At 48.2% G+C, this 26,289-nt stretch overlaps 1 protein-coding gene across 2 annotated transcripts; it reads right to left on the reverse strand.

Moving 5' to 3' along the window:
* WDTC1 (WD and tetratricopeptide repeats 1) lies at nucleotides 1-26,289 on the reverse strand. Of its 2 annotated transcripts, XM_062014743.1 has the most exons (16): nucleotides 26,049-26,288; nucleotides 18,466-18,613; nucleotides 16,248-16,331; nucleotides 15,326-15,372; nucleotides 14,090-14,201; nucleotides 13,481-13,668; nucleotides 12,615-12,797; nucleotides 12,223-12,317; nucleotides 11,095-11,210; nucleotides 9,897-9,972; nucleotides 7,808-7,904; nucleotides 6,484-6,657; nucleotides 4,381-4,616; nucleotides 3,836-4,004; nucleotides 3,234-3,426; nucleotides 1-3,082 (listed from the first exon to the last, which is right to left on the reverse strand). In XM_062014743.1, exons 2-16 carry the CDS (start codon nucleotides 18,571-18,573, stop codon nucleotides 2,885-2,887), a joined length of 2,076 nt encoding a protein of 691 aa, XP_061870727.1. In that variant the 5' UTR covers nucleotides 18,574-18,613; nucleotides 26,049-26,288; the 3' UTR covers nucleotides 1-2,884. The 2 variants fall into 2 exon arrangements, with proteins under 2 accessions (XP_061870727.1, XP_061870728.1); XM_062014744.1 differs by lacking the exons at nucleotides 1-3,082; nucleotides 3,234-3,426 and adding an exon at nucleotides 3,436-3,706 and having other exon boundaries at nucleotides 26,049-26,289.

Raw genomic sequence — 26,289 nt, forward strand, 5'->3', positions numbered from 1 at the left:
TAGAACAAAGAATTGTTTAATTGCTTAACCCTTTCTCTTCCAGGGACCAGAGAAACAAGTTTTCTGCTCCTTCTAATGAGGACAGTAAGGCTTGTGTGTTACCTCTACGACTGCAGGGGCAAAGTTTATGAGATGATCATCTTTAGTACTTCTGAAAGCGAGAAGCAATGGTCATTGCAACAAGAGAACCCTCTGAGTCTCCTCATGGAGAGCCCATTGCTGGAATACAAAAATAAAGGTGGCATCCCTGCACATCCCAGGCTAGAAAGAGTTAATCAGAAAGAGCAGGAAGAAGCTTTCCCAAAGAGGGGGTTGAAGTAAACAGCAGAGGTCAATAAAGCACATCTTCTCCCTACTTCCCCAGCTTGTTTTTTCCTTCACCAATAAATACAGATTCCTCCTGAACAAAGGATGAAGCAGGTGATCTGCCCACGACAAGGGGCAACAGGGGCCAGAGCCAGAGAGATTTTCTTTCCCCTCCCCTTGTCTCACATTAGTATTTCTCTTTCTTTAACCAAAGCAGATGTTTAAAAAAGCAATCCACTGCAGAGGCAGGGAATCTATTGTGGCTTTCACCGTGCATCTGGCAGGTAAAAGAGTCACACTGTCTCACAAGGGTAAAAAAACAACAAAAAATAGCTGCCACAGCAAAAGGTGAATGGGGAGGGAGAGGTCTATTCTCTTCAGAGCTTTCCATCTCAGTCTCTCGCTTTAAAAATCAAAGTCTGCTGACACTGTCTACTGAAAGATAAAAAAAAGTTTGAGTGGGAGGAGTAGGGGGAAAAAAACGAGTCTGTGTCTAGTAGGAAAGCCTTAAGCAAAGAAAGACAAGGCCAGACCATGTCAGAGAGCCACTCGAGTGAGAAGAATTTGCTGTTGCCTCTGGGTTTTGAAGAGCATTGAGTACCAGGGTACACTTGGGGTGGGGGAGCTTGTGCCCAGCCCGAGGGGTAACACTGAGCAAGCAGCCCCAGCCCCCGTGCCAGTGCTGCGTGGAAACGGGCAAAGGTGCCTCAGCAAGTGCCAGTCTGTGCCAGGAGAGCTCTGCCTCGGCAGGAGGAGGCAGAGGGTGAATGTGCAGCAGAGCCCAAGGGCAGCCAGGGGTTCCTGGGGCTGGCAGCCACACTCCCACAGGCCTGGGCTTTGCTAAGGCTGCTCCACCCACACCCGAAAGAGCAGATGGATGTCTCTGTCTGTGGGGCAGGGCCCAGTGAGCTCCACTGTGATTACAAAGGGGCTGTGTGGGATCTCTGCACAGGGAACAGTGTCCTTGGAGAGACTCAGTGACCCCTCTCCCTCCTGCCCAGGGCTCCCTCATCTCATAAAGACTGTTCTGGAAGAGAGAGGAAGCCAGTTACCTTCATCAGCCAGCACTGCGCAATCTCATCACCGCCTGGCAGCCAGAAGCGGCCAGAGAAGGAAAAGGAGGCCTCTCATTTTTCCACAGCAGAAACAGGAAGACCAGGGATTGCACCACATGGAAGAACAGCCCTAATGCAGCACACACACAGGCACACACGCTCCCAGACACACACCTCACACCCCTGGGACCGAGGCTGGCAGGTTCAGACCTTCAGCAGTAAAAGACAGGAGACAGCGCAGTGCAGTGAGATCTCCAGGGGCTCTTTGGTCTTAGTTGATAGTCCTAGAAAAAGACAACCTCTTCAGATTGGGTTGTAGCACAGCTGTGTAAGATCTATCTGATATTTAGTGTTTGGCAACTGTGAGAGGAGGAAAAAAAAAGAGGGCTGTTATGTGAGAGGGGAAGGGATGGAAGTCCAGTGCTGGATTTCTAGGTGGACTCCTGACCTCGCAGCCAGAGTCAGTGTGTGGAGAGTGGGAAGAGGGAGGAGGGTTCCTGAGAGGACCACGAATCCATCAGATGCTACACCAGCAGTGAGGTGGAGCAGGCCCACCTTGGCCAAGACTGAGCAGCTGACTGCACAAAAATGCTGCTGTCTGAGAGCTCGAAACTTTCCTTGCAATGTACACACGATGGCAACGTTCCCAGCTCCAGCACAGGCGACATGGAGAGGGGAAGGTGAAGACAGCTATACACACTCTGGGCAATGGAGAGAGAAGCTCTGGAACAGCCCCTTTCCTCAGGGACTCTTACATGAGTCCCAGGCCTCTGACTGAACCTGCTCCCATTGCTATCACCTTTCTCCATGGGTTCACAGACCACGGAAGGAAGTATCAGAGCTGGGCAAGCACACCCTGCCCTGTTGAGCTGCACATATTCAGTGCCTTCACTGATTCATCAACTAAGACAGATGCCCAGGGACAAGACAGGCAACATCCAGTCCTTAATACAACACAGCTACATCTGGTGACAACATGTTAGAGGCAGAAGGCAGAAGAAAGATGCTATGGGACAAAATAGGTGTTTCATGGCCAACAACCCTAAACTAGGGGCCTCTAGACAGGCTGGCAGCACAAAAGCAGAGTCAAGCTTTCAAGACCAGGATCACTGCAGTAAATTCATTCCAGAAGCCCTGCCCTGGGTTTGTGTATTACTCAGGAATTTAACGTCCCCTCTGCAAACGCACAAATGCAGGCAACATCCTCCTGTACCACACCATACAGCAGCTCTGGAAATAAAACATAAATCACCAGCTTAACACTGCTTACAGACAACTCAAAGACCCCTGCTGGGACTAAATTCCACTAAAGGCAAACCCCAGACTGCACTGCCATGCTGCTCGGTAGCGTGACGGGAGAAGAAGGAGGTGATGGTTTAGAGACGGCCGCTCCTGCCCCTGCCAGCTTGTCCTACTCTGTGCATAGTGCGAAACAGTGCAGTCACTCATCAGAGAAAGTTCAGGCCCAAGGAAACGAGGTTCCCTTTCTGCAAACATTGAGAGGAAGGAGAGGCAGTTCTGTTTTAGCTGGGTCGGCACTGGACTTGCCCCTCTGAGCTGTCCTCGTCGTCTGAGCCCCCAGCCCCAGCACTGGTCAGTCCCGTGATCCGGTACCCCATGTTCATCAGCATCACCTCCAGCGGGTCCGCGTTCATCCGCCGCTGGTTGGCCTGGGAAGCACCTTCCATGTCCACAACCACACGCCCATTAAGGGTCTCACTCTGCAAGACAAGAAGGGAGAGGACTCAGAGAGGCAGCCCTGGGACCAAAGAGGGGCTGTTAGTGCTGCTGCAACTGTCGAGTGACCCCGATAAAGAGCAGCGCGTGTGACAGATCGTTGACAGCAACACAGCCCTTGACTGGGGCTCTTACCTCTGGCCTGGGGTTCCACAGCCGTACCACTGGGTCAATGCCACTGGTGGCCAGGAAACAGTAACTGGGATGAGGCTGGAGACAATTCACAATGGACTCGTCTCCCTGCAGCACTCGAACGAGGTTGGTGGTTTCTTTTTCCCAGATGAAGAAGGAGCCGTCGTCTGACCCACTGACTATGTACTGTGCATTGCTAGGGTGAGAGGAGCAGAGGCTGGAGCTGACAGAGCCAGAGCCAATGCCAGTCTCTAGCAGACACAGAATCTCAGCTGGCTTCTGCCATCAGCAGGCTGCCACCCAACGCTGGTCCAGATAAAGCTCTCTGTGGTGCTTCCCTCCAGCCCAAGGATTCCTGGTTTCAATCTCAAATGGCTTTTCTGAAACTCTATCCCAACCAGGTCCTCTGTGCATCTGCTGCTGAACCAGCTGTTCATGCAACCACACAAGGAGGCTTTCTGTCACCTTTTTCAACCCTGCAAACCAGTGTCAGCATCACGAACAGTCAGGACAGGGCTACGCGTGAGGCTTTATCTGACGGAAGAGAGCATTCTGCTGCCACTCACACTCCTGTCCTGCATCCCCACCACGCTCTGCCAACATACCTGCCAAAGAAATTGGCCTCTTTGATGTCTGTGGTAGTGTTACAGTGGCCACAATATCGGAATTTGTAGTCATAGCTGCGCTCCCTCAGCACCATCTCGTCCTCAGAGATGGAATCCTTGCGGCCCGTGGCTCGCAGCCGGATGGGGCCACCCCCTTTTTTGTCTTCAGCTGCAAAACAACATGTTTTCCCTCATCACAGTTTGGAAAGGAATATGTTCTCAGCAAACAGCACTGCAGGAGATCCCAACAGTTTTAGACAAAGAGTTAAGGACAATCCCAGCAGGGAGCAGGGCTCAGAAGCACAAGCTTCCTTCCAGATTATCTCCTGGCTACACTGGACTGCTTTTATCACTCTCTCACTCAAGAGCAAACTAAGACCGGGCACAAGGAAAACACGGGCTCAGGACAGTTTTTGTGCACAGTAACAATCAATCTCTCCCAGAGCTGGAGCTTGACTTCAGAGGGGCAAGTACAAGGAGAAAATGCCTTGTCTGATCATTAGATTTCAGTGTCACCTTGAAGGCCCCTGAGCACTGGCACTCACCATTATCACTCTTGGAGAACAGGGCTGCGTTGATGTCTCTGTCGAGCGCATCGCAGGCACTGCTGTGGGCTTGTTCTGGGAACTTCCCTTTAAAGTCATCCAGACACTCCAGAGCCTCTGCCACGTACTTGAGTTCAAAGAGACAGCGGGCAAGACGGAAATGGGCCTTCAGGTGGCATGGATTTAAGGATATGGCCTTCAAGCAGTCTCTTAAAGCATCATAATGGTCCCCATCCCTGAAGAAAAGAGAGCGGTGGATTAGACATCCCGAGCAGAAATGGCACACATTTTGCACTCCTGTTTCCCAGCCCTTGTTCCCTGACTCTGTGTGAGCAGACATCCCCTACTAACAGCATTTGCTGTTTCTCAGGGGCACCATCTGACCAAGCCCAGCTTCTGAAATGCACCTCCACAGGCAGGAGTGACACAGCCACACAGGGCAGCCCAGCAAGCCCCGGCCTGCCATTTTAAATCCGACAGAGCAGAGCTCCCTGAGACAACACATTTAGGGAAGTCCTTTGAAGATGGAGGATGCACAAGCCCTCTGGCCAAGCAGACACAAGGCCTCTCCTGCAAAGGGAGCAGGGCCTCCTCAGAGCACGGCAGCTCACGTGTGCCCCTGTGTGGACGCACAGAGTGGCAGCAGGTTCCTTGCCCACAGTCACGGCCACTTGTAGCCCTCAAGGAGCTACAGAACCACCACACTTCACAGCTCTGATGGACAAATCACAGCTAGTGGGCATATATTTCCACACCTTCCTGATACTGGAAACTGTAGCAAAGCACTAGCTGACACACAGAAAGGTTCAGATCTGCCAACATCCTTTGGGAAAAATGATTCCTATGAAAAAAGTCATTTGTGAGATCAGCACTCAGCTTCTGTCTTCTGTTCCTTAATCTCAGCCTATTGTTCTTCTCCCTCTGAACACTGAGGTCTTTTTTGAGGCAGCTCCCAAATCTCTGCCATTGCAAAACAGCCAGTAGGCCAGTTACCAACAGTCACGACGACCACTTGGCTGCTCTTTATCTTGGCAAGAAGAGAGGAGAATTCATACTGGGGATTTCAGCAGGGAGAGGAGAAGAACATCTTCAACAAAGCAAATGCAGATGAAGGACCACAGCTATTTTAAATATGTGAGTGGCAAGGTGTGCTACTCAGTGTTACTCTGCTCAAGGGGACAGATACTAAAATAACTCAGATGTACATTGCAGATGCAGCTCTGGCTATTGGTCAGAAAACACATCAGACACTAACAGTCTATTTTGCAAGAGTGAAGACAGAATCTCCCCTAGACTCTGAGGCACCAGTTGCCACCTCTCCAGATCCCTCAGAGGTTTGTTTCCAGTCAAGGGGAATGTGGGTGAGCTGGGGTTACCCAGGAATCACCAGCTCTGACTTTCTGCAGCACTAGTTACTCGGATAAAGCAGCAACCAAAGCAACTCCAGGCTGTCCTACAACAAAGCTCTAAGTGTAGGAACCATGCCCTCATCTGTGACAGCAGATTTACAGACCTACTCTAATGAAGATCAGAACTACCCAAAGAAATGCAAAACACCCTTAGAGAACTCATAATGCTGTTACTCAGAAGTGGATTTTTGATTTCTTTTTAAACAGGAAAGGAACAGAACATTACTCAGCATGCCAGGAGGCAAAAGGATGAGCCACTACCAGCTGTGCTTGCCTGTGCAGTATCTGTGGCCAGAACTTCTCCAACCCTTGCTCTGTGTTAGAGGTTTGATTTAGGGCTTGATCCAAAAACCCCAACTCTGCTCCACACATAGTGAAGCCCAGTGCTTCACAGTGGACAAGAAGGTATAGAATCATAGAATGGTGGGGGTTGGAAGGGACCTTTAGAGCTCATCCAGTCCAACCCCCTGCCAAAGCAGGTCCCACCTAGATCAGGTCACACAGGAACATGTCCAGGAAGCCCTCCAGAGAAGGAGCCTCCACACCCTCCCTGGGCAGCCTGGGCCAGGGCTCCCTCACGTCAGCACTCAAATAGTTTTTCCCCAGTTCTTCCAGCCTTTCCTCATGAGGAAGATGCTCCACCAGCAGTGCCTGTGACACTAAACCCCCCTGCAGATACTCTCTGCTTCCTTACCACTTGCGCTTCATGTAGGCAGCAGCTCTGTTTCCGTACAGCATGGCATTGTTGGGGGCTTTCTGGACTGCTTTGCTGTATAGCTGGATGGCTTGTGTCCACAGCTGGCAAGCAAAGGCTTCGTTGGCTTGCTGCTTGATTCTCTCCAGATATGGAGGTAACTCCACTTGGGGACTGAAGGGAGAGAGGAAAGGAGCACAGGTAAGTCTCACATGCTGGTGCTCTGTTAACTCCAGTTCAATGCCTGCAGTGTTCTGTTCCATCTTAGCAAATCCCAGTAAGCATTACCTAATAGCAAAAGTTTCAGGGAAAGGCAGCAGAAACCCTGCACCTGAGCAACCTGAATGTAGGAGGAAGGTTTCTTTTTGACCATTATTTATTTCTATTTTCTACATATACTCAAAACTGAACAGTGGCTATTTTGAACACCTGATCCCTCAGACTTCATCAATACACTTTTGCTTTGACTGCACAAACATTTCCAGCCCTTTTTTAGCAATGTAAAACGATGCAAATTCAGAAGGGAACCAAGCATCTGAGTTCAGAGGGCTGCACACAGCAGCAACCCAAAACTCCAGCCACATCTCTGCTGCCGTGGCAGAGGGGCCATCTAGAGGAAACAAGCTGAAATCATCCACCAAAACGGCTTTGGTGGAACCTACACTACCCTTATATGGTATTAAACAACTGTGTCTTGACTTTTAACCATGTCTCATCAGCTGGAGGGAAAACAGTCAGCAAAATGTGCTTCGAGTCTGTTTCTGCTTCACCCTAACTGCATTTTGCTCTTAAAGAATGCAGTAGGAACAATAGAAGAGGGCTCTCCATCCCATTCCTGGTTCACAGGCAGACTGCAGGAGTAATGACTCTAGTGTCATGTCATAAAGCAATTCTGGCTGCTCCAGCTCATTCTGCAGCAGTCAGGTGCCCAGAAAACCAGCAAAGGGAAGCAAAGATCCTTCAACCTGACTGCCTCTCCCATTCACCAAGACACTGTTCCTTCAGGTCAGGAAGTAACAACCACTCAGGACAATGAACAACACCTTGCTTCCAGGCCTGAAAAGTCATTTCTTAGTTATGTCCGCAGTAATACGACATCAGAGGGGAAAAATCCTCATGGACAACATTTCTCCCAGGATGCCTGGACCTGATCTGACTAGTTTATAGTCCATACACCAGGAGCAAATACAACTCCTAGGACAGAAGCCACCTGATGACCAAGTCAATGTGCCAAGTGGATGTACACCTCAGATTTTGTTTAGCAAGAGGAAGAGGATGAGAACAAAGCTGTAGAGCTTCCAGGTAGGTAGAGCTGTGCCCTTACCTGCCATGTGCCCTGCCCTCAGCCAGGCGGAAGCCGTTGCTGTGGAGGTGGATGCCGTTCGACACCCCGTTGGTGGAGGTTTTGCCATTCTGCACTTCTGAAGGTTAGAAAAACAAACACAAAGCCATGCTAAGGATCAGTGTAGATGATACAAACTAATAGCTGAGGCTTCAGGCATTCCTTTTAGAAGAAAACCAATGCCACAGCCTTAGTCAGAGCAGAAATAAAACTTCCATGATTCCACACACCCCAAATCCACCTGGATTTGATTTGCCTTCTTACATTTACTACAAAATCTCTGTAGTAGCCTTCACAATGAAGCCCTAGAAAACCAGATGCACATAGAACTACATACATACAGAGAGAGAGTGGTTTGAACTGAGCTGCCTTCAGACTGGGTTCCAGGCCATAACTGGAGTACTTGACTGATCACCGGGAACCCAACATTGAAAACTGCAGAAGGATTTAGTAACATCAATAACTTTGCACTTTGGATTCATTCAGATAAAAGAATCACACAGCTAAGTTGTTGAACATTTCATAGGGGAAAGAGGATGGGTAGAACCACTGGAGGAATCCAGTAATGGAATTCCAGATGCTTTCCTCTTGTACTGGTGAAGGAGCTGTTACAAGCTGAAGCACTCCTCTGAAGGCCAGGCAGCCCCAAGATCTGCCATTCCTATAGAAAACATTCAGCTTCAGTTTTCACCAACTGCATTCATGTTGCAGCTGGAAGTGCTCCTGAGTCCATTTCACAGGCTGGGAGGCAGGGACACTGCAGTGCTCAGAGGTTTCAGTGTGCTGGGATATGCATGAAGCTCAGCCTTTGTACCCACACCGCCTCCTCACAGCCTTTGCCTGAACTCTCTGTGCCCAACGAGGTGGAGCAGTGCCAGGACTGCACCATGGAGAGCCTGTTCCAGTGCTGTCCTGCTCTTTGCAGCGTCACCTCAGCAGGTATCACAGCACAGATCACCCTTGTGTGGTCAGGACAGAAGGCAGGCAAGGCATAGCTCTGCTCCCAGGGTGTGGAGGTGTGATTAAGGCCTGAGGTACATCGAGTGCAGAGATCAAACTCTGCCACGGAGTACCAGGAGAGCAGGGAAGGGGCTGGGTGGGAACACTCCCTGATGAGAGTCAGCCTGTGCCCGGGGAAGCATGTTAAGAGCCAGAGAGAACACTCCTTGATAAGTGGCAGCCTCTGCCCAGGAATCATGTTGGAGCCATTCCCTATGTCCTGCCCGCAGTACCTGTGTACTGACAGGCCCTGTGGGAGACAGGGCCAGGAAGAAACAGGTTTTGGGATCTACTTACTCATCAAATCAATGACTTCTTGATTCAGCTACCTCAGGGAGGGATATTAGTGCCAGGCCAGACTCTTAAGACTAGGGAAGAGACTGTGTGTCTCCTCCCTAATGGGTGTGGAAGGGTTAACAGATGTATTCTACATTCTACTAACAACTACTGCAAAAATAAAACCAATACACCATTTCCATACCTGCCCACAAAGTTTTCTCCTAGTTGAAGGCAGGATACAAGGACCTCAACCACTCTATGAAGTCTGCTTTATCCTTTGTTCACAGCTTTAAGTGTGCTCCCGAGTTCACAGACAGACACACACACACACACACACACACAGACACACACAGACACACAGACACACACACAGACACACACACAGACACACAGACACACAGACACACAGACACACACACACACAGACACACACTTCTCAACAGATCGCTTCTCCCCTCCAGACACACGTTTTGTCACAGACACAGACACATACACACACAGACACACACACAGACACACACACACAGACACACACAGACACACACAGACACACACACACAGACACACACAGACACACACAGACACACACACTTCTCAACAGATCGCTTCTCCCCTCCAGACACACGTTTTGTCACTCCTTAGAAGGGTTTTAGAAGGCAGGTTATGAACAGCCAAGCCCTACTTCATTTTCCCAGTTCCTGCTCAGACTGGGCTGCATCATGAAAAAACAGAGTTGTGCAGTGCATGATTTCACTCTGCCTTCTACTCACTTTCATGACAGCATCATACTTACCTCCTGAAGTGTGGCACTTCTTTGGGAGGAGAAAAGTGTACGGTCGCTGTTTGTATGTTAGATCAAACAAATAGACCTAAGGAATGAAGAAAGAGAATGAGACAAAAAGGCCAGTGAAACAGATGTTCAAGTCACAGAAATAAAACAAGGCTAGATGGGTACATGGTTCCACATTTGTGATTTGCCACTTCCAATTTTCTAACTGGGCATCTTGTTTGTAGACAAATACAAACAGGATGACAGCAGAGGCAGTGCCTCAGTGTTCCACTCCAGCACTGGGTTCAGAAAGAATAATGCTGAGAAATAGGAGCCTTGTCTTGAGAGGTACAAAACAACTCTCCACAGCTACAGAACTTAAAAGATGACCTGACCACAAACCAACCTGCTCAAAAACTTCAACTCCAAGAAGATATTTTAACTCTTTAATGAATACATTGTTCATGAAGAAATCAAACCTTTGTTGACAGAGAAGAGGTGATGCACTAACCCAAGGCAAAAGTCTCTCTAGGATCAAACCAGGATTTCCTGAGAAACTTCAAAAGCAACCCTGCAAAGCCCTGATTTCAAACTGTACTGGTATAGGAATCCACAGCCCAGATGAGATCTTCAGTTCACCTAACTCAGCACCTTCTCTTAAAGGGAATGAGTGTACATGTGAGAAAGATCTGTGGAGGACAACCACAGAGTAACCTGCTCACAAACCAAGGTCCAGCTTAAGCCATGCTGATTAATGCTGTCAGGAAGATTTTCTCATTTCACTGACAGGCTTCACAAAAGATCCATGAATGCCACCCAGTGCTTAAAATTAAAGCAATCAATATTCCAGGTGAAGGTCTTTGCTTCTAAGAATTCCTTATTCACTAGATTCTATTACAGAAGCAGTTTGATGTTTCAAGAATGAGCTATGAAATCTTTTCTAGATCAGCAAGAGTCAAGTCCAGAACTGTTTTCTTCCTCTTCCAGGCAGCAAAATGTCAAAAGGAAAACCAGAATGGAATGTGGTTCAAGTCTGATCAGTGGTAGCATAACAAATGAGTCCCTAACACCAAACATTTAGCCTGAATGAATCAGAAAACAGTTTAAAGTCCATCATATTACCCACAAGGAAGTTGCTACACCAGCTTTCAAGAATGCACAATGATGTATGCTGACCCAACAAGCACGAAAAGCTTCCCAAAAACTTCATCTGTCTTCTTACCTGCTCCCCTCCCATGTTGACCAAGAGCTCGGTGCCATCGGGACTGAAGGTGACGTACGTGGCCACCAGAACTCTCAGGCGGTTGTTGTAGTCTGGAAGCTTCACTGGAAGGTGCCCTTTGGAGACAAGAGGTTTGTTCCTATCAGCCCTTGTCTTTGTCCTACTCCAGCTGCTCCCTTTTACAAGAGGCTGTTAGGAGAGCAAGGTCATGAAGCACACACCCCTAAGTGATCTCCCATTTCCTACTGCTGTTTATGGAATCCTTCCATCAGCTACCAAAACACATGGATGTGCACAGCTGCCTTTCCACAAGCTCTAGATATCAATGCTGCAAGGCCATGTCTGTGAAGAGAAGACTGGCCTACAACCAGCTTGTTAACAATGAAGTCTGCAGAACCTGCTAAATCGTGGATTTGGCTTCTGTGATTTGTGGCCATCTGCAAACAAACACCTTCATCTTCAACCCTCTAGTCAGGTTCCCTTAACAAAGCCTTTAGCACAACCAAACCAAAGCTCCTAAATATTCAGCTCACATGCAGTTTCTTTTGCTTCAGACAGCAGATGTGTTGCATGACCAATTCAGGGGACCTAAGAAACCCTCTAGCGGGACTCATCAGAAGCAAGAGTGTCAGAACTGCTCTGATGAACGTGCTGCTCTGAGATGGTTTAAAAGAAACCCAAATATTCAGGGGAAAAAAAAAAGGATAGTAAATAATGAGCATTGGAGAAGAATGTCATCTAGATTGCCCAGCTACTGCACCACTGATTCTTCATCTGCAGGATGAGGACAAGCTGCCTTGGTGCCAAAAAGATTCTGAACAGCAGCCTTGCTGGCAGCAGTAGCAGGAGAAAGCCTGTAGCACTCAGGTTATCCAGTCTTTGACTTCCCAGTGAAGGTGACAAAAAGTCATTGATACTAGACAAGAAGAAGTAAGGCCAGTTCACCAATAGACACCACTGCCAGATCACGGGAGGTGGGCAGGTTACATAAGCAAGAATTTCTAGCATACAAGTGAAATACACTGCAGTTCCCTGGGACACAGAGCCCTTACAAGCAGTGGTTTCTTGTGTGATGGGTAGAGGGCTGCTTGAAGCCCCATGAGTCACCCCTAGCACAGGTCCCAATACCTGCCACGTAGTACTGTGCTGCTCCATCTGGGAGGGGTTTCTGTCGGTCACAGAACGTGTGCACTCCAGCAGAAGGACTCTGCTTCACGCTTTTCCTATGCACAGAGAAGAACAGTCTTATCATCATTACAGCATTCAACTGCTGCAAGCCTGATCTAGGCTGGTGCTTCTTGTTTGCACAGGAGGAGAAGGCCTCATGCCTGTACAGCTGTGCAGTCACCAGCCTGCCTCCCACCACCTCAATGTGCCCCCACAGATCACAAAGACTGGAGGGGACAAAAAAGACTGAGTGAAACTTCACAGGGAGACAGCTGAGTGCCAGATCACTGCAGCTCCCCCATCCCAGCAGAGCCCTGAAGAGATGTCTGCCCACACCAGCCAGCTGCCATCACCTGTGGTTGTGGATCATGCGTATGTCGTAGAGCCTCACAAAGGGTCCACTTGCCCCTACTGCCAAGTAGTTGTTGTCCTGGGGGTTGACTGTCAGGCATTTGGCCTCCACCAGCTGCCCACAGTATTCTGTCAGGTCTATCAGGACTTCTGAACGTTTGCTGTTCTCCCTCAGGTCGTACTGTCTGCAAAGGAATGAGAGGGTCAGGCAGGCCCTGCCTCCAGGTGACACAGCAATAGTAAGAGAGAGGTCAGCTTTCCACGGTGACCAAACCAAAGACCACTCAAAGCAGCACATTTACACTGCTCAGTAGTGACCTAATGCTTAAGTATCTGTCTTGTGCATGAAGAGATGACAGTAACAACATTCACAGTGCTATAACTGTGTCATTTGTGCCACAGCTTACTGGATGCACCTCAGTTCAAAACGCACTAGGCCTTGGTAATCAGGACAACTGCTAAACTCTGCTCTTTAATGTGCACAAAATTACTCAGGTTCCAACTTCAAGTCATGACCTCATAAACTGTAGCTTACACAAGAAGTGAAACAGGCTCTTGTAGTAACACAGCTCATTTAGGAATCTAAACGACTCTGGAAACGTCACTCAGGGTTTTATCTCTTGCCCATTTGATGTGGCTGTTCCCTTCTTGGCTTCCCCTTTCAGGGGAGGAAAACAGAGGAGCTGGGGAGAGTATTTATCATAGGAGTCTACAGTTCAAGATTAATCCTTCCAGTTTTAGGAAGGGGAGAGATTAGCTTAAGCTCTTTACAGTATAGAGACAGTCTCCCTTCAGATCTGCCCATAGTACATACTGCAACAGAACCTAATCCAATTAATTGTGGGGCAGAATGACTGGAGTTCTGTACCTGATCAGCCCATCTTCTGCTGCACTCCAGAAGGTGTTAGGCCACATGGGAGCTGTGGCAATCCGTTTAACTCTGTTGGTGTGATCTCCAAACATGTGGATGGTCTCCTTGACAGTCAAGTCATGGACATGCACCTTGGAATCTGCAGCTCCCGTGATGAGGATCCGGTCCCCTGAATGTGGCAAGAACTGGGGGACACAGATTGGACATTCAACCTTGAGATGTGCTGAGGCTTTTGACACAGACATGGCTGAGCTGCCCTGGTAGGCCACAGAGCAGCTTTAGGAACACAGCATGACCCATATTACACAGATGCCAGTATGCACACTCCAGCCAACCAGGCACAGGAGCACACAAAATACTTTCTTTATCATTCATCCCAATTTGCTACAACCATTTCCTTTCAATTTAGAGAGACAATCAGATAAGCCTGGGAGCTGCATAAATTAAGAAGTTCAGGTATTAGATTTAATGTAATTTCCCCCTAACTTTAAAGACATTAAATTATTGGGGGGCAGGGGGTGGGGATTGCTTGCAGGAAAATGTTTCCCAGCAAGGATCTATTCTCTTGCTGATTTAGTTAGCCATTCTTTCCTTCTAGCCATATACCTTGACAGAGAAGATGTTTGCAGTATGTCCTGTATGCATAGAAAGGAGTTTCTTGTGGTGCAGAGGATCCCAGACAATGGTATGCTGGTCATCAGAGCCAGAGGCCAACAAGCTAAAAGAAGCAGAAGTTATGCATCATGTATTCTTCTGTTCTAGGCTGTGACCAATTTCCTAAGAGTGGTTTGACCACAGACAGCCATTAAGTTAATACAGCTCTAAGAAGTCCACTTCCTCTCTCTTTTCTCTTTCTCTTGTTGCTCCCCATGTGCCAATCCATTCAGGGAGCTAAACCAGACAAATCCCAACTCGAGAGAGAAGAAAGTGAGCATTCTCTGCTGGTTCAGCTCATGGAGCCAGCTCACCACAGATTCAGATGGCTCAGAAGAAAACAATAGGAGCATTTGGTCAACAACAAAATGCAGGCCTCCGTTTTCATTGTGAGCCTGGCTACATTAGCTGCTCCACACCATCCCTGAAGCCAAGCCAAGGCATTTGTTCCTGGCCCTGGTTGCCTGAGCAGTCCCAAGCCAGGGCTGTCACTGACTCAGAGGCTGCTGTTTAAGCACAGGGTGTGGTGGCAAGACTTGCAAGGTGCTCTTTGCCATCTGCATCTATAGTCATTTGAAGCAAAAGAATTTGACACCCGCAACTATCAGCTGGTTTAAAGTTATTTCCCTGTAGTCAGATCTCTTTCAAGTACACAAATTGTCACTGGTAAGTAATGCTGCAGAGTATCAGAGAGCAGACTTTGGAATTGGTAGGAGGAATGTCAAGAAATACACTTCCTTCCATCCACTCATTTCTCTCTATTCCACTTGGTTAAGGGAAATGTTTAGTTTCCCTCTAAAACTGCAGAGGGGTGAACACTCCACCTCCCTCCTTTATATATTTGTCCCCCAGCAGAAGCTTTCAACTGCATGGTGATGGGGGTGGGGAAATGTCACTACCAGCTGGGCAAATCCTAAAGACCCATTATAATCCATAATACTACTTAAGAGAAGAAAAGCAGCCTTCAATCTCCACTTCTTAGTCTGACCATTTTCCTTCCTAACTCACTAAACAGGCATTTCTAATCATATCCAGATGTATTTAACAAAATAAAGCTGCTTCTTACAGTTCAAAAATTGAGCTTCAGCTGCACTTTACTAAGAATGGGATAAAATGACCTAGATCCTCCTCTTGGGAGAACCTGGGGTTATCAGTTTGTTGATCCCCCAAATCAAGCCACACACTTACTCTCCTTTTTCATTCCATTCTAGACAGTTGACACACCCAGAGTGACCCTGAAGGAAACAGAAAAGGGAAGATGGTGTTACACAAAGTTCAGACTTAGGAAACAGAGCTGTTCTAAAGACACAACAAGCTCCCCACACTTAACAACTTGCTTGAATACAAACAGGGTTTTTTTTTATTCCAAGCCTGCAAAAAACCACCCATGTGGCAGATAAGCACCTCCAGAAAAGGAGAGGCAATGCTACAGCAGCTGGGGTAGAAAAGGCAAAATGAAACAAATAAAACCAAGTAATGTATTGTTGAATAAAATGGCTGTTTAGTCTCCAAGGCTACAGATGAAATCCTGCTGTACACATGGAAGGTGACTTTGCTTCAAAAGCACTTGACTAGGCTGACAAATTACACGTACAGGTTCTCTGGGAACGTGGGGAAAATGCACTTTTGATAACTCTTTTAGAGGCATCTTGCTGCTGGGTGACTGTATCATCCATCTTCATCCAAATGAACTAACAGCTGCACCAGGAGAGACCAGAGGAGCCCTGAGTAGCATTTGATATGGGAGATGCGATGGAAAAGAGAGACAAAAGAATCCTTTCCTCCCCCAAACCAAGATAATCTTGGGATCTTTTTAAGATGTGTCAAGACTGCAACACAACAACCTATTCTTTAGGTAAGGCATTACACTCTTCAGCATTAGGGTATCTTGGACAGTTGACAATTGCCTTTGTCAGCTGGGCTGAGCTGCCACACACCTGCTAAAGGCTCTCTTGGAGGTGCATTACCCAGCACAGAAAGCTCACCCAAGATCTCACTGAGCTATTCCTGGCTCTAATGCAGTTCAGGGGACTGAGTAATCAGCATCTATCCCATACAAGAGAGAGGATTTGACACAGGCCCACACGCTGTCTCCTTTCTGCTCACTTACCTGCAGCTCTGCCTCTAGGCCCAGGCGTCGGATGAAGGGATCGGTGACGTGATAGTGTCGTTCAAAGCCCAGTGCACCCCTCTCCTGCAGAAGCAAACAAGCACCATGCTGACTACAGCAAACTAAACACTCTCTTTCCCTTTCCAGAGAAGATTCAAGGACTTTTTAACAAGTGAGCAGTGATCTTGCCAGCTATTGGGGTATCCATAGCACCAGGTACCCATCCTGTAGCAGGAAGACATCATTTGCATCATCTCCAGGTAGGCAGTTTGTAATCCTTGCCCCTGAATTGGTTTAAAATGATGTTTACCTAATTGCCAGGCTCCACCTGGGCAACCAAGACAGGGCTTGAGAAGCACACACTAAGTTGCCTGCTTTGGGTCAGAAACAGAAGCTACAAAGAGCTTGGGAATGCCTGTCATTATCCCTTGGCAAGGATTTCAGAAGCAGCTCACTTCCAAGGACTGCAGTACAAGACCACAGCTGCTCAGGAGAACCTGCCATTACACAGGATCTGTCCTGAAGCAGCACCACCACAGAGCAAACTACCAGGGAATGTAACTGGAGAGCATCCTTTATCTCCTCAGAAATGGGGTGGGAACATGCAGCTGCAACACCACAGCACAGCCTGTGCCACAGGGAAGGGAACAGCTGCCGCAGAACTGCGTCAGTACAAATGAAGGTGAAGAAAAGCAGGACAGTTGTTTCCCCTGTGATCTCACAGGGTTCACAGATGCATTAGCAGATGGCTTTGATGAAAGAAGGCCAGTTACAGAGGCAGGCACGAGGAAAAGGGAACACAAGTCGTATTTTGGGTGGAACATCTGATGTCCAAGGAGATGCCTCCCTAAGACCTGATGCAGTCTATCCCATGTCATGCCATGCTACAGTCAGGTGAAGATAACTTAAGCCTTCGTTATCACCATGTGTAGATGAGAACACAGTACCAAAAATGACACTGCTGGTAGTAGGAGCATGTTGGTACTCACAGAGCAGACACAAAGAACTACTGTAGCACATTACAGCTCTGCAGATGGAGGTGAAGTAATGAACTCCACACAACAAAAGCCATTTGAAAACAAAATGGAGACAGATAGGAGGGACTGGAGGAAAAACAAACCAAACCAGGCTTTCTGCACTAACTTCCATTATAAACTTCAACCCCTTTGACATATTTTTACAGATAGCATTCCCAAAACAGTGCTAGGCCCAGCACACCATGCTGCAGTTATAATTGCCTTGCTATTCAACCTCAGGGGCTTTGTGAGGGCTGTGCAGTAGGATATTGCTTTTCCCACAAGGAACTGTCAGACTTAGCAATCTTCCCAAGGTCACACATGAAAGTCTAACAGAGCAGACTGTGTGAAAAAGTCCCAGGCTAACGCTCTAACCACAGAACCATCCCTTCCTTGTTAGTGTTAGGGCAGCAAAATAAATCTTTGCACATGGATTAAATTACAAGCTTGTAATACAAAGTTTGGTACCAAACTGCAAAGTGAAGTGAGCATTCAAGCTTCTAGTTCCTTATTCTGGCCACTAACAGAGAAGTTTCCTGAATGCTGATTACCAGCAAAGCTGCAAACCATTTAAGGCCTCTGAGTCCAAGTAATAATTGCCTATTGTGTCTGCTGCAGCTAGTCCTTTCACGTTAGGAGATATTTCACAAATGCAGCCATCAGATGACTGATCCGACCACCACAGAAGTTTTTCCCTACACAAAGGCAGCAACACACTGCTCTTTAAAAGAAAGAGAGACAGAAAGAGACTGAGACAGAGATCATTAGCTTTACTACAGTCAGAAAATACCTTTGATGGCAAGATCACACGAAGAGAACACATAAAGAAGCAGACAGAAAGCCCACGAGGGAAGCTAGCTAAGGGGCCTTTGTGGTGCCCAAACACAAGTAGCCACATTTCCCTCTTCAACATTGTACTCAAAAGGAACAGACTTGCTGATATCAAACCAGCACGGTGCACCCCTGCTAGGGAGAAGAACTGTGCTCCTGTTATGCCATACTTCATCCAGCTCTTCATTAAGGATAGCAGTAGGTCCTATGTGTTTGCTCTCTTAAGCTTCTTACACAGCTTATCAATAGGTAAGTAGCAGAGATCTTTTCAGAAGTAAAGGCAAGGACGGGAGTATTTCCCAGTCCAGTGGGAACACAGATTCTTAATCTGCTCTCCACCCAAAGCAAGGAAACAATTGGCCAGCACCTACCTTGATCTGTCTGTGGATGATGTCTCTGGTAATGTTTGCTTTTGCCATCTTCTTGCAGTGGGGCAGACGAAAGGAAGCTATGGGAAGAGCTTCTGTGCATCCAAGCATGCCAACAGAGCAGAGAGCCACACCGAGGGCATTTAATTACCTGCAGGACAAAAGAGGGAACAAAGGCAGGCACACAAGCACATTAGACCATTCATATTCAATGTCAAGTACATCATTTTCATAAAATAGAGCTGGCTAAGAACTGAAAAGTTTTGTATAAAAGCTCCTTGAAAAAAACTCAAGGGTGGGAAGGAACAACATAAGACTGAAGAACATCTGACTTAAGAGGCCACACTCAATCAGTGGAGAAATTCAAAACAAGAACCCCAAGACTATGCCAGCCTAGGAAAGCCAAAACACCACATCAGCAAAGCCCCTGCAAGTGCAGGGGAGCATCCTGCTTCACAGCTTGCCTCCCACCATTACATATCCAATTTCACATTTCCCAAACTCTACAACCACAACAAGACTTCTTAGACTGGGAATAAACAAGGCATCGAGATTTTTGGCCACCTCTTCTCTCTCATTTACTACATTTGATTACCAGCCAAAAGAAACTCCCCAAAACCCAAACCAAAAGAGCATGAGTGTTCCTTAGAAATCACAACAGCCAACCATCAAAGTGACACCGTCATTTGAACACCCAATTACATTAGCAACAGAACAGGGGTGATGATTTAAAGTCCAGCTTCCAGGAGGAATGAAGAGTTTTTCCCTTCTCCTAATGGACTTTCATCTTTAATGCACTAACTGAATTAACTTTGATTCCACAGAATCCTACAGCAGTCAGAAAAGCATTCAAATGGCAGAGTGGTTGTCACAGCCCTGCTCTGGACAGGCTGATGAGCACAAGATGAGTTAGTCTCTGTGAAATGCTGTCACTGCCGTCACCACACACACAGGCCCCACACTCACCCACTTCGCTATTTCTACAGCTCTCATTTAAAAACAAACCAAACCCAACATTTTAAACACTCATTTCTCCCTAAGTAACCCAATAGTTTTTTATTCTCTTTAAAAGCCTTCACAAGCAGAACAAGCCAAAATTTCCAAAGGAGTCCTCTTTTGAAGGAGGAAATGCTGATTCACCAAAACAAGGATATGTCACAGAATGCAGCAACAAATCACTGTGCCGAGGTCAGGCTGCAGTTGGGACAAACCCTGCCTGATGCTGCTTGGCTGGCAGATCACTGCAAAGCCAGAACTTCCACCATTAGCAACATCAGGCCTGCAGCTTCCACTGCACAGCAAACCCAGGAGGCTGCTGCACCCCCAAACCCCTGGGCTTCAGCTTCAGTTTGCTTTCCAAAAGCCATTGGCATATGTACACTGGCCTTTCCCCATGGGTGGGAAGGACCAAGAGCTCGTTTCCTCACAGAAAGCAGCTTGTCCAAAGTGGAAGCTGGGATATCAGGCTCCTCTGTGCTGCTCCGTTGTGGACAGAGGTGTCACTACACCTAGGGAGAGCAAGAAGCCACACAAACTGGAGATGGCATTTTCTTGCAGGAGGCTCCTACACAGGGGTTTTTATGTAACCTACACTGGTTTGTAGGTCTCTGAAGGTCCCTGTTGCAGAAGGCAGTGGACAAGCAGCCCTCAGGCTGCTATTCCAGTCCTATTCAGTATGTACAGTGAGAACAATATCAGTAAAATTCATAGAAGTCACAAAATCATCGGGGTTGCAAAGGCCCTTGAAGCTGCTGCAGCCCCAGCCCTCCCCTCACCCTGCCCAGCCCAGCACTAACCCCTGGCCGTCAGCACCTCAGCTCCACGCCTTTGGGATCCCTCCAGGGCTGGGCACTCCCCCAGCTCCCTGGGCAGCCTGGCACAGGGCTGACACCCCTCTCAGGAAAACAGTTCTGCCTCAGCTCCAATCTCAACCTCCCCTGGGGCAACTTGAGGCCATTCCCACAACACAAGTGCAGGGCTTGAATGCAAGGTGAGTGAGTGAGGAGAACAAAAGGACTTTGCACTTAAGTCTTCTTACAGGCCAGTGAGGGCAAACGAGGCCATGATCCCACCAGGACTAACTCAAAGCCCACGTCTTGTAGCTGCCCAAATTCATCACTTTTCAAGTCTAGTTTCTGCAGTAGATGTGTCCACAAAACCAGCACCCTCTTCCACACGTCTCGAGTTTACCACGGCAGAAGCTCAACTCACACCCCCAGATGTTGAGGCAATCAGTTGAGATTGTTTTGGACTCCATCACCTGGTTCAGTGCATAAATTGGAGCTCCTCTAGAATCCACCAGTCAGCCTGAAACCAAGCTAGTGGGTATGTATTTATCCATCATGTCTCTATTTGATCCACTCATTTCATTCCCTTCACGTCAGCAGTAGCACACCCAGGAAGACACCTCATGTTTCAAGCATCTTTAACCTCACTCACCCTCATGTTAACTAATAGTTGCTTCATCCCAGGCTTAATAGGATGAGGCTACTAAGGTGACTACATCTGGTCATCAATATTTCATACCAATTCTTGTAATAGGATGATTAAGCTAGCAGATTTGGATACCTATCCTCTGGCTAGCCACATGAACTTAAGATGTTTTGCCTGTTTATGGAGGCAGTAAGAGGACAAGAACAACTGCCCTTAGGAACAGTTCCCAAGCATGGGAAGGAGGGGAGGTAGGCACCTGCAGCAACATGCATCAGCACAGGGCAGGTGGATCCTGAAGGCTCTGCAGCTCAGAGGTAAACATGGGAAACCAGGATAGAGCCATAGCTCCTTGTGCCCAAAGCCAGCCCTTCGTGGAGCTGCCAGCTGGGCTCAATAAGCTCCATAGATGGGACACCCACGAGGATGTGGCTTCTGGACATGCATTTTTGTGAAGTTCTGCAGCAAAAGCAGAGGGCTGTGAGCTCAAACAGCTGCTTCATCCTTGGGCAGACCAAATGTGCAGGGATGAATTGTATCTGTGATCTCTCCTCCAGTCTCTCCAGACACCCTTTCCAGCTAACAAGCTTCCACCCACCCTTCTCCTGAGCTGGATCCCCAGAGACTGGCCTTCTTAAACAAACCCTCCAGCATAGGCAAGTGTTTTCTCTATCCAGAGAGGCCCTCCACTGCTCTGCAATGCCTCAGCAGCTCACTCCTCAGGCAAGAGACTCTGGCGCTCCCTGTACAAACCCCAAGATCTGTAAGATTATATCCTGAGGCTCTCCTCCTCCTGCTCTGTGTAGCCCTGTTAACACATTGCCACCAGACCTCACACAGCACTTTTCTGCAGGAATCTGTGACCAGTGACTGTTGACAGTTAACTTTTTCCAGAGAAGTGAGTGATCCACTAACTCCAAGCACACCATCAGGAAACACAGGGACAATATTCCAGCGGATCTCAGTCTTGTCTACAGCTTTCCACTCCCCTTAGTGCTTCTCTACAACGTTCCCAGACTCTGTCCACAGTCTCCCTTCTCCAAGCAGCATCTACCTATCTCTTCTTCTTCCCTGCCAGGTAGGGGCTGCTTGTCTTCGTCTTCCTCTTCATGAGCAGTTTACTTCTCTTTTGATCTTAGGACCCTAAAGAGGCCTAACACCATGCCAGAGCCAAGCAGCCAGTCACCTCCCAACTGACAAATGCCTCACTGCTCTCTAAAGAACGAAGCAAGTGTTTTTGTCAGACTTCCTACCTCCAGACACAACTAATTTCTAAACAGCTCCTTTTTATTCAACTCCTATCTAGCAAAAAAAAAGCACCAAATGACCTGAAGGACACACACAGAGAAATGCACATCCATGGAAAGAGATCTGCCACACTCTACACACAGAAATAGCTCGTACCAAGGCAGTTTACTGCTAAATAAGTTATTGCAAAACCACTGATAAACTATAAATCCACTCTTTGACTGTATGAACAGGATGCTGAGAGGGAACCAACATCCACACCCACCTAAACTCCTGAAGAGAGACTCAGGTTACACAGGTCTCTTCCACCCCTGGGTGTCAGGAGGATGGAGCCAAGTTGTTTTCAGTGATGGCCAGTGATAGGAAAAGGGGCAACAGGGACAAGCTGGAACAGAAGAGGTTCCAAAGAAACACAAGGAAGAATTTGTTCCCTGTTGAGGTGAGGGAACACTGGCAGGAGCTGCCCAGATGGGCTGTGGAGGCTCCTTCTCTGGAGACATTCCAACCCAGCTGGATGAGTTCCCGTGTGCCCTGCTCTAGGTGGTGCAGCTCTGGCAGGGGGTTGCACTGGATGAGCTCTGCAGGTCCCTTCCAGCCCTTGAGATTCTGTGATTCTGTGACATTCCCTTGCTCTTCAACAAAATCTCCACATCTCACACCTCTGAAACACACACCAGCTGGGGGAGTGCAGTGAGACACGGGAGTTTGCTGTGTCTGCAAGTGTTTTTAAGGATTACAGATGTGTTGCGGAGCTTCTCAACTCTCTGTCAAGGTCATGATAACTCAGAGGTGTTCTCTGACTGTTGTCCAGGAGGTGTCAACAAGAAATGAACACAACTTTACTTCTTAAAGGATACAGGTCAAGGAAATCATCCATGAAATCAGCCCTTTGGCTGACAAAACAGGATAAGACAGTGTCTAAAACAAAACACCTGATGCTAAACTGACTTTAAACACACTAATGCCAACATCCAAGGCCAGGCCAGAAAGTTGTTCAGTGTCTAGAATACCTGAGATGCTGCTTTTAGGTATTTAATCATGAAAGAAAAAGGAAAGGTTTGGAAAAATAACCAGTGAAATGGGAATGCAGGAGCCTATGGGGTCTCTCCTGCCTAGACAGGGCTTGGTTTGGTGACTGAATGTTGTAAAATGCTGTGTGTATGTGTGTGAGTGAGTGTGTGTATGTGCTTGGTTAAGAAGGCTCAAAGAGCCTTTCTTGCTTTCACAATGCAATTTGTTGTTGCTCAACAGGTATTCCACAGCTGCAAAGGCTTTGGCAACCTTAAATCATCACAGAATCAGAAACAACGGATTCAAAAGTGCCAGATTCTCATTCCAGGTCAGACACTATTGTAGATCACCAGCCTCCAAGTACATTAGAAACTGACCCTGGCACAAAACATAAAATCCCCTCATGTTTATACATCTCCTGGAAAACACACATAAATAATCAGAGCAGAAGAACCCTGCCTCCAGTTTCTGACACACACATAAGCTTCCAGTCCTGAAGCCCCTTCAAAGAGTCTGTCCATTTGTTCCCACTAAAGGCATGTAAACTGGTGTGGGATGTTCCTGTTTCAGCAACACGGCTGTGCAAATTCTGATTGTTCTCTGGCTTTTAACTAAACCTTCACAATCAGCTCATGATGAAACGAGAGGATTAAGTCCCAGTGACAAGGAACTATTTAGAATAAATCTGCACTATTGCTACCACTGCTGATCCCATAAACAGCTTCACTTTGGCTACATGTAAGAGACCACCATGACATTCTCTGCTCATTTATTAGATTACACTGGACCATGTTTCTTCATCTCTGCACTCCAAGCAAGGACAACTCTCCCTCATCCCTCACTGTTCCAAACCTGCCTGGAATACCCCAAACAGGATTAAAAACCTGGGGTTTTAACTGACAGTTAAAGCTGTCACCTCATCCCCAGGAACAGCTTCTTCTCAAACTGAAGGTTGGAGAGGACCAGCCCACCTGCAGTTAGCTGTGACTGGCTCCTCAGACTCTTCTGCTCCTGAAATGCAAAGTTCCAAAAGGCAGAAAAGAACTTTCGCAACACTTGGCCTTTAAATCTGCAGTCAAAAATTAACAAGCCACAGATTTCTACAGGCTGTGGGCTCAAAATCTGCTAGGCTCTACTTACCCTGACACTCCTAGAAAAGTACAAAGGGTGCTTTGGGGTCTGGGGAGGAAGAAGAGTAATCAAATTATCTGCCTTTCTTCAGATGGCTCTTCTAACTTTCCTCAAACACTTGCTCTAAGTCTGGAAACAAAGCCTCAACATTGATGATGCCAAAACTCAGTCACTTTAATACTGAAGGGTCCCAGTGCAGCCTGGATTTGGGGGGTTGCTCCTTTGTTTGGATGCATTTTCCCCTCACAGAACCCACCAACTCACCTACCCACACAGCAACGCACTGGGTGAGAAGTGCCCTGCAGACAAGGGCTTCAAGGCTCAAACCTGAGGATCACTGCCCTTCAGAAAAGCTGAAACAACATCAAGGAACTCCACAAAGCAGCCAGGACTCATTCTTAATCTAGCAATCTTAATTAAGTGATCCAACTCCTATCTGTTTTGATGCATCCAAGTTGCTCAGTCTCCATACTCAAGGTCACTGAATAAAGCAGCACTCTGCACATTACAGGGGATACACAACTCATCCCAAAGGGAGATCCTCTGACCCATCCCTTCAGCATCTATACATTATTTCACCTAACCTAGGACCCAATTCAACAGGCTCCTTTAGCCTCACAACTTATTTTCCCCTGTCCTCTTCAACTTGACTTTCCAAGAGGTCAGGGATCAAATTAAATATCTATACATATAAGTAGCTAGGGTTCTTTTTAAAACAAACCTGGAGAAACAAGAGGAAATGACCTGGTTAGCAGCAAATACCTAGTAAAAAGAAGGTTTTGCTACAGCTGAAGGACTTGCCAGGAGCAGCAGTTGCTCCCCAGGGCAGATGGCTCAGACCATGGAGCCAGCCAACAACAGAGGAAGGAGTTGCTTACAAGAGAGGTGGACAGGAGAAGAAGTAGGATCTGATACACAAGAGGATGGTAGTGTCAGAGAAGCTTTGACATGCCCTGAGACATTGGCACACACAGTGGTTATAGCTCAGCAGCAGCAGCCCTCTGAGCTGGCACCCCATTGCTAACCTTCATCCTCCTGCTGACAGGGGCATCCAGTGAAAGAAAGGGAATATACAGAACACCTCAGCCCAGCACAAACCTCAGCCCAATGCCAAGCCTCAAATGGCCCAGTGGCTCCAGGACGGAGTTTCGCCAGCAGATGCAGGCAGAGGAGGAAAGGCTGATCCTATCTGCAAGGGAAGGGGCTGCAGGACACCCTCCAGGAGGGGACAAGCTTCATGTGAAGGTTTTAGCAAGGGAAAGTAGAGCAGGGGAGAGTGAGAGCAGGTCAGAGGAAGCCCTCAGGAAAAAGGAGAGGAAAGTGAAGACAGGGCAGTGCCAGCTGTGGGAGAGGGAAAGGAGAATTCAAAAGGCAGTGGTGGAACCTGGGAGGGGAGTAGGTACCAGTCAGAGGATGTAGCTATCGACATGGCTGAGGGGAAAAGGGGCTTGGTAAAGAGAATGAGGGCAGGGAAAAGGGATGGGGGAAATGGGCTGGATGAAGAACAGCTTCTTAAGAGGGATGGGGTCAGGCCCCCTGCAGAGAGGTGGGGGTACTGCCAGGGAGATGTCAGTGAGGGCACCTGACAGGGCCTGGAGTGGGAGCAACGGACGGGAAAGGGGGTGTGGGGAGAAAAAATCCTGACAGGAAAGGGAGGCAAGAGGGCGGGGGGAGAGCTGACAGGTGAAGGGGGCACCGGGGGAGAGCTGACAGGTAGGAGGGGCTCCGGGGGCGGGCGGGGCGCGGGCGGGCGGCGGGACCGTTACCTGTCAGGCCTCGCGGGTGCGGGCGCAGCGGGCACTGGAAGTTGGGAGGCTCCATCCATGCGGGGGGAGAGCGGGACGGAGCGGACCGTGAGGTGCCAGTCGGGCCCCGATGTCGCCGGGTGTCTCCGCCGGGGCGTGGGGAGGCCCCTCAGGCGCGGCCCAGCCTGGGCCTCGGCCGTGCCCCCCCGCCCCCTCCCCTGTTTACCCCCTCCAGCTGTCCGGGGCTCAGCAGCACCCCCCC

The sequence above is a fragment of the Colius striatus genome, chromosome 24 (assembly GCF_028858725.1).
Source record: "Colius striatus isolate bColStr4 chromosome 24, bColStr4.1.hap1, whole genome shotgun sequence".
In the NCBI taxonomy this organism is placed as follows: domain Eukaryota; kingdom Metazoa; phylum Chordata; class Aves; order Coliiformes; family Coliidae; genus Colius; species Colius striatus.

Bases quoted from the DNA above. Each gene is read 5' to 3' on its own strand.
- WDTC1 (XM_062014743.1), bottom strand. From the start codon at position 18,573: ATGCTTGGATGCACAGAAGCTCTTCCCATAGCTTCCTTTCGTCTGCCC. The intron at 4,617-6,483 runs GTAAGGAAGCAG...TCTTTTCTTCAG, and splicing joins GCCTACATGAAGCGCAAGTG to GGATGGGGACCATTATGATG. The intron at 3,083-3,233 runs GTAAGAGCCCCA...CTTGTCTTGCAG, and splicing joins TGTGGAACCCCAGGCCAGAG to AGTGAGACCCTTAATGGGCG.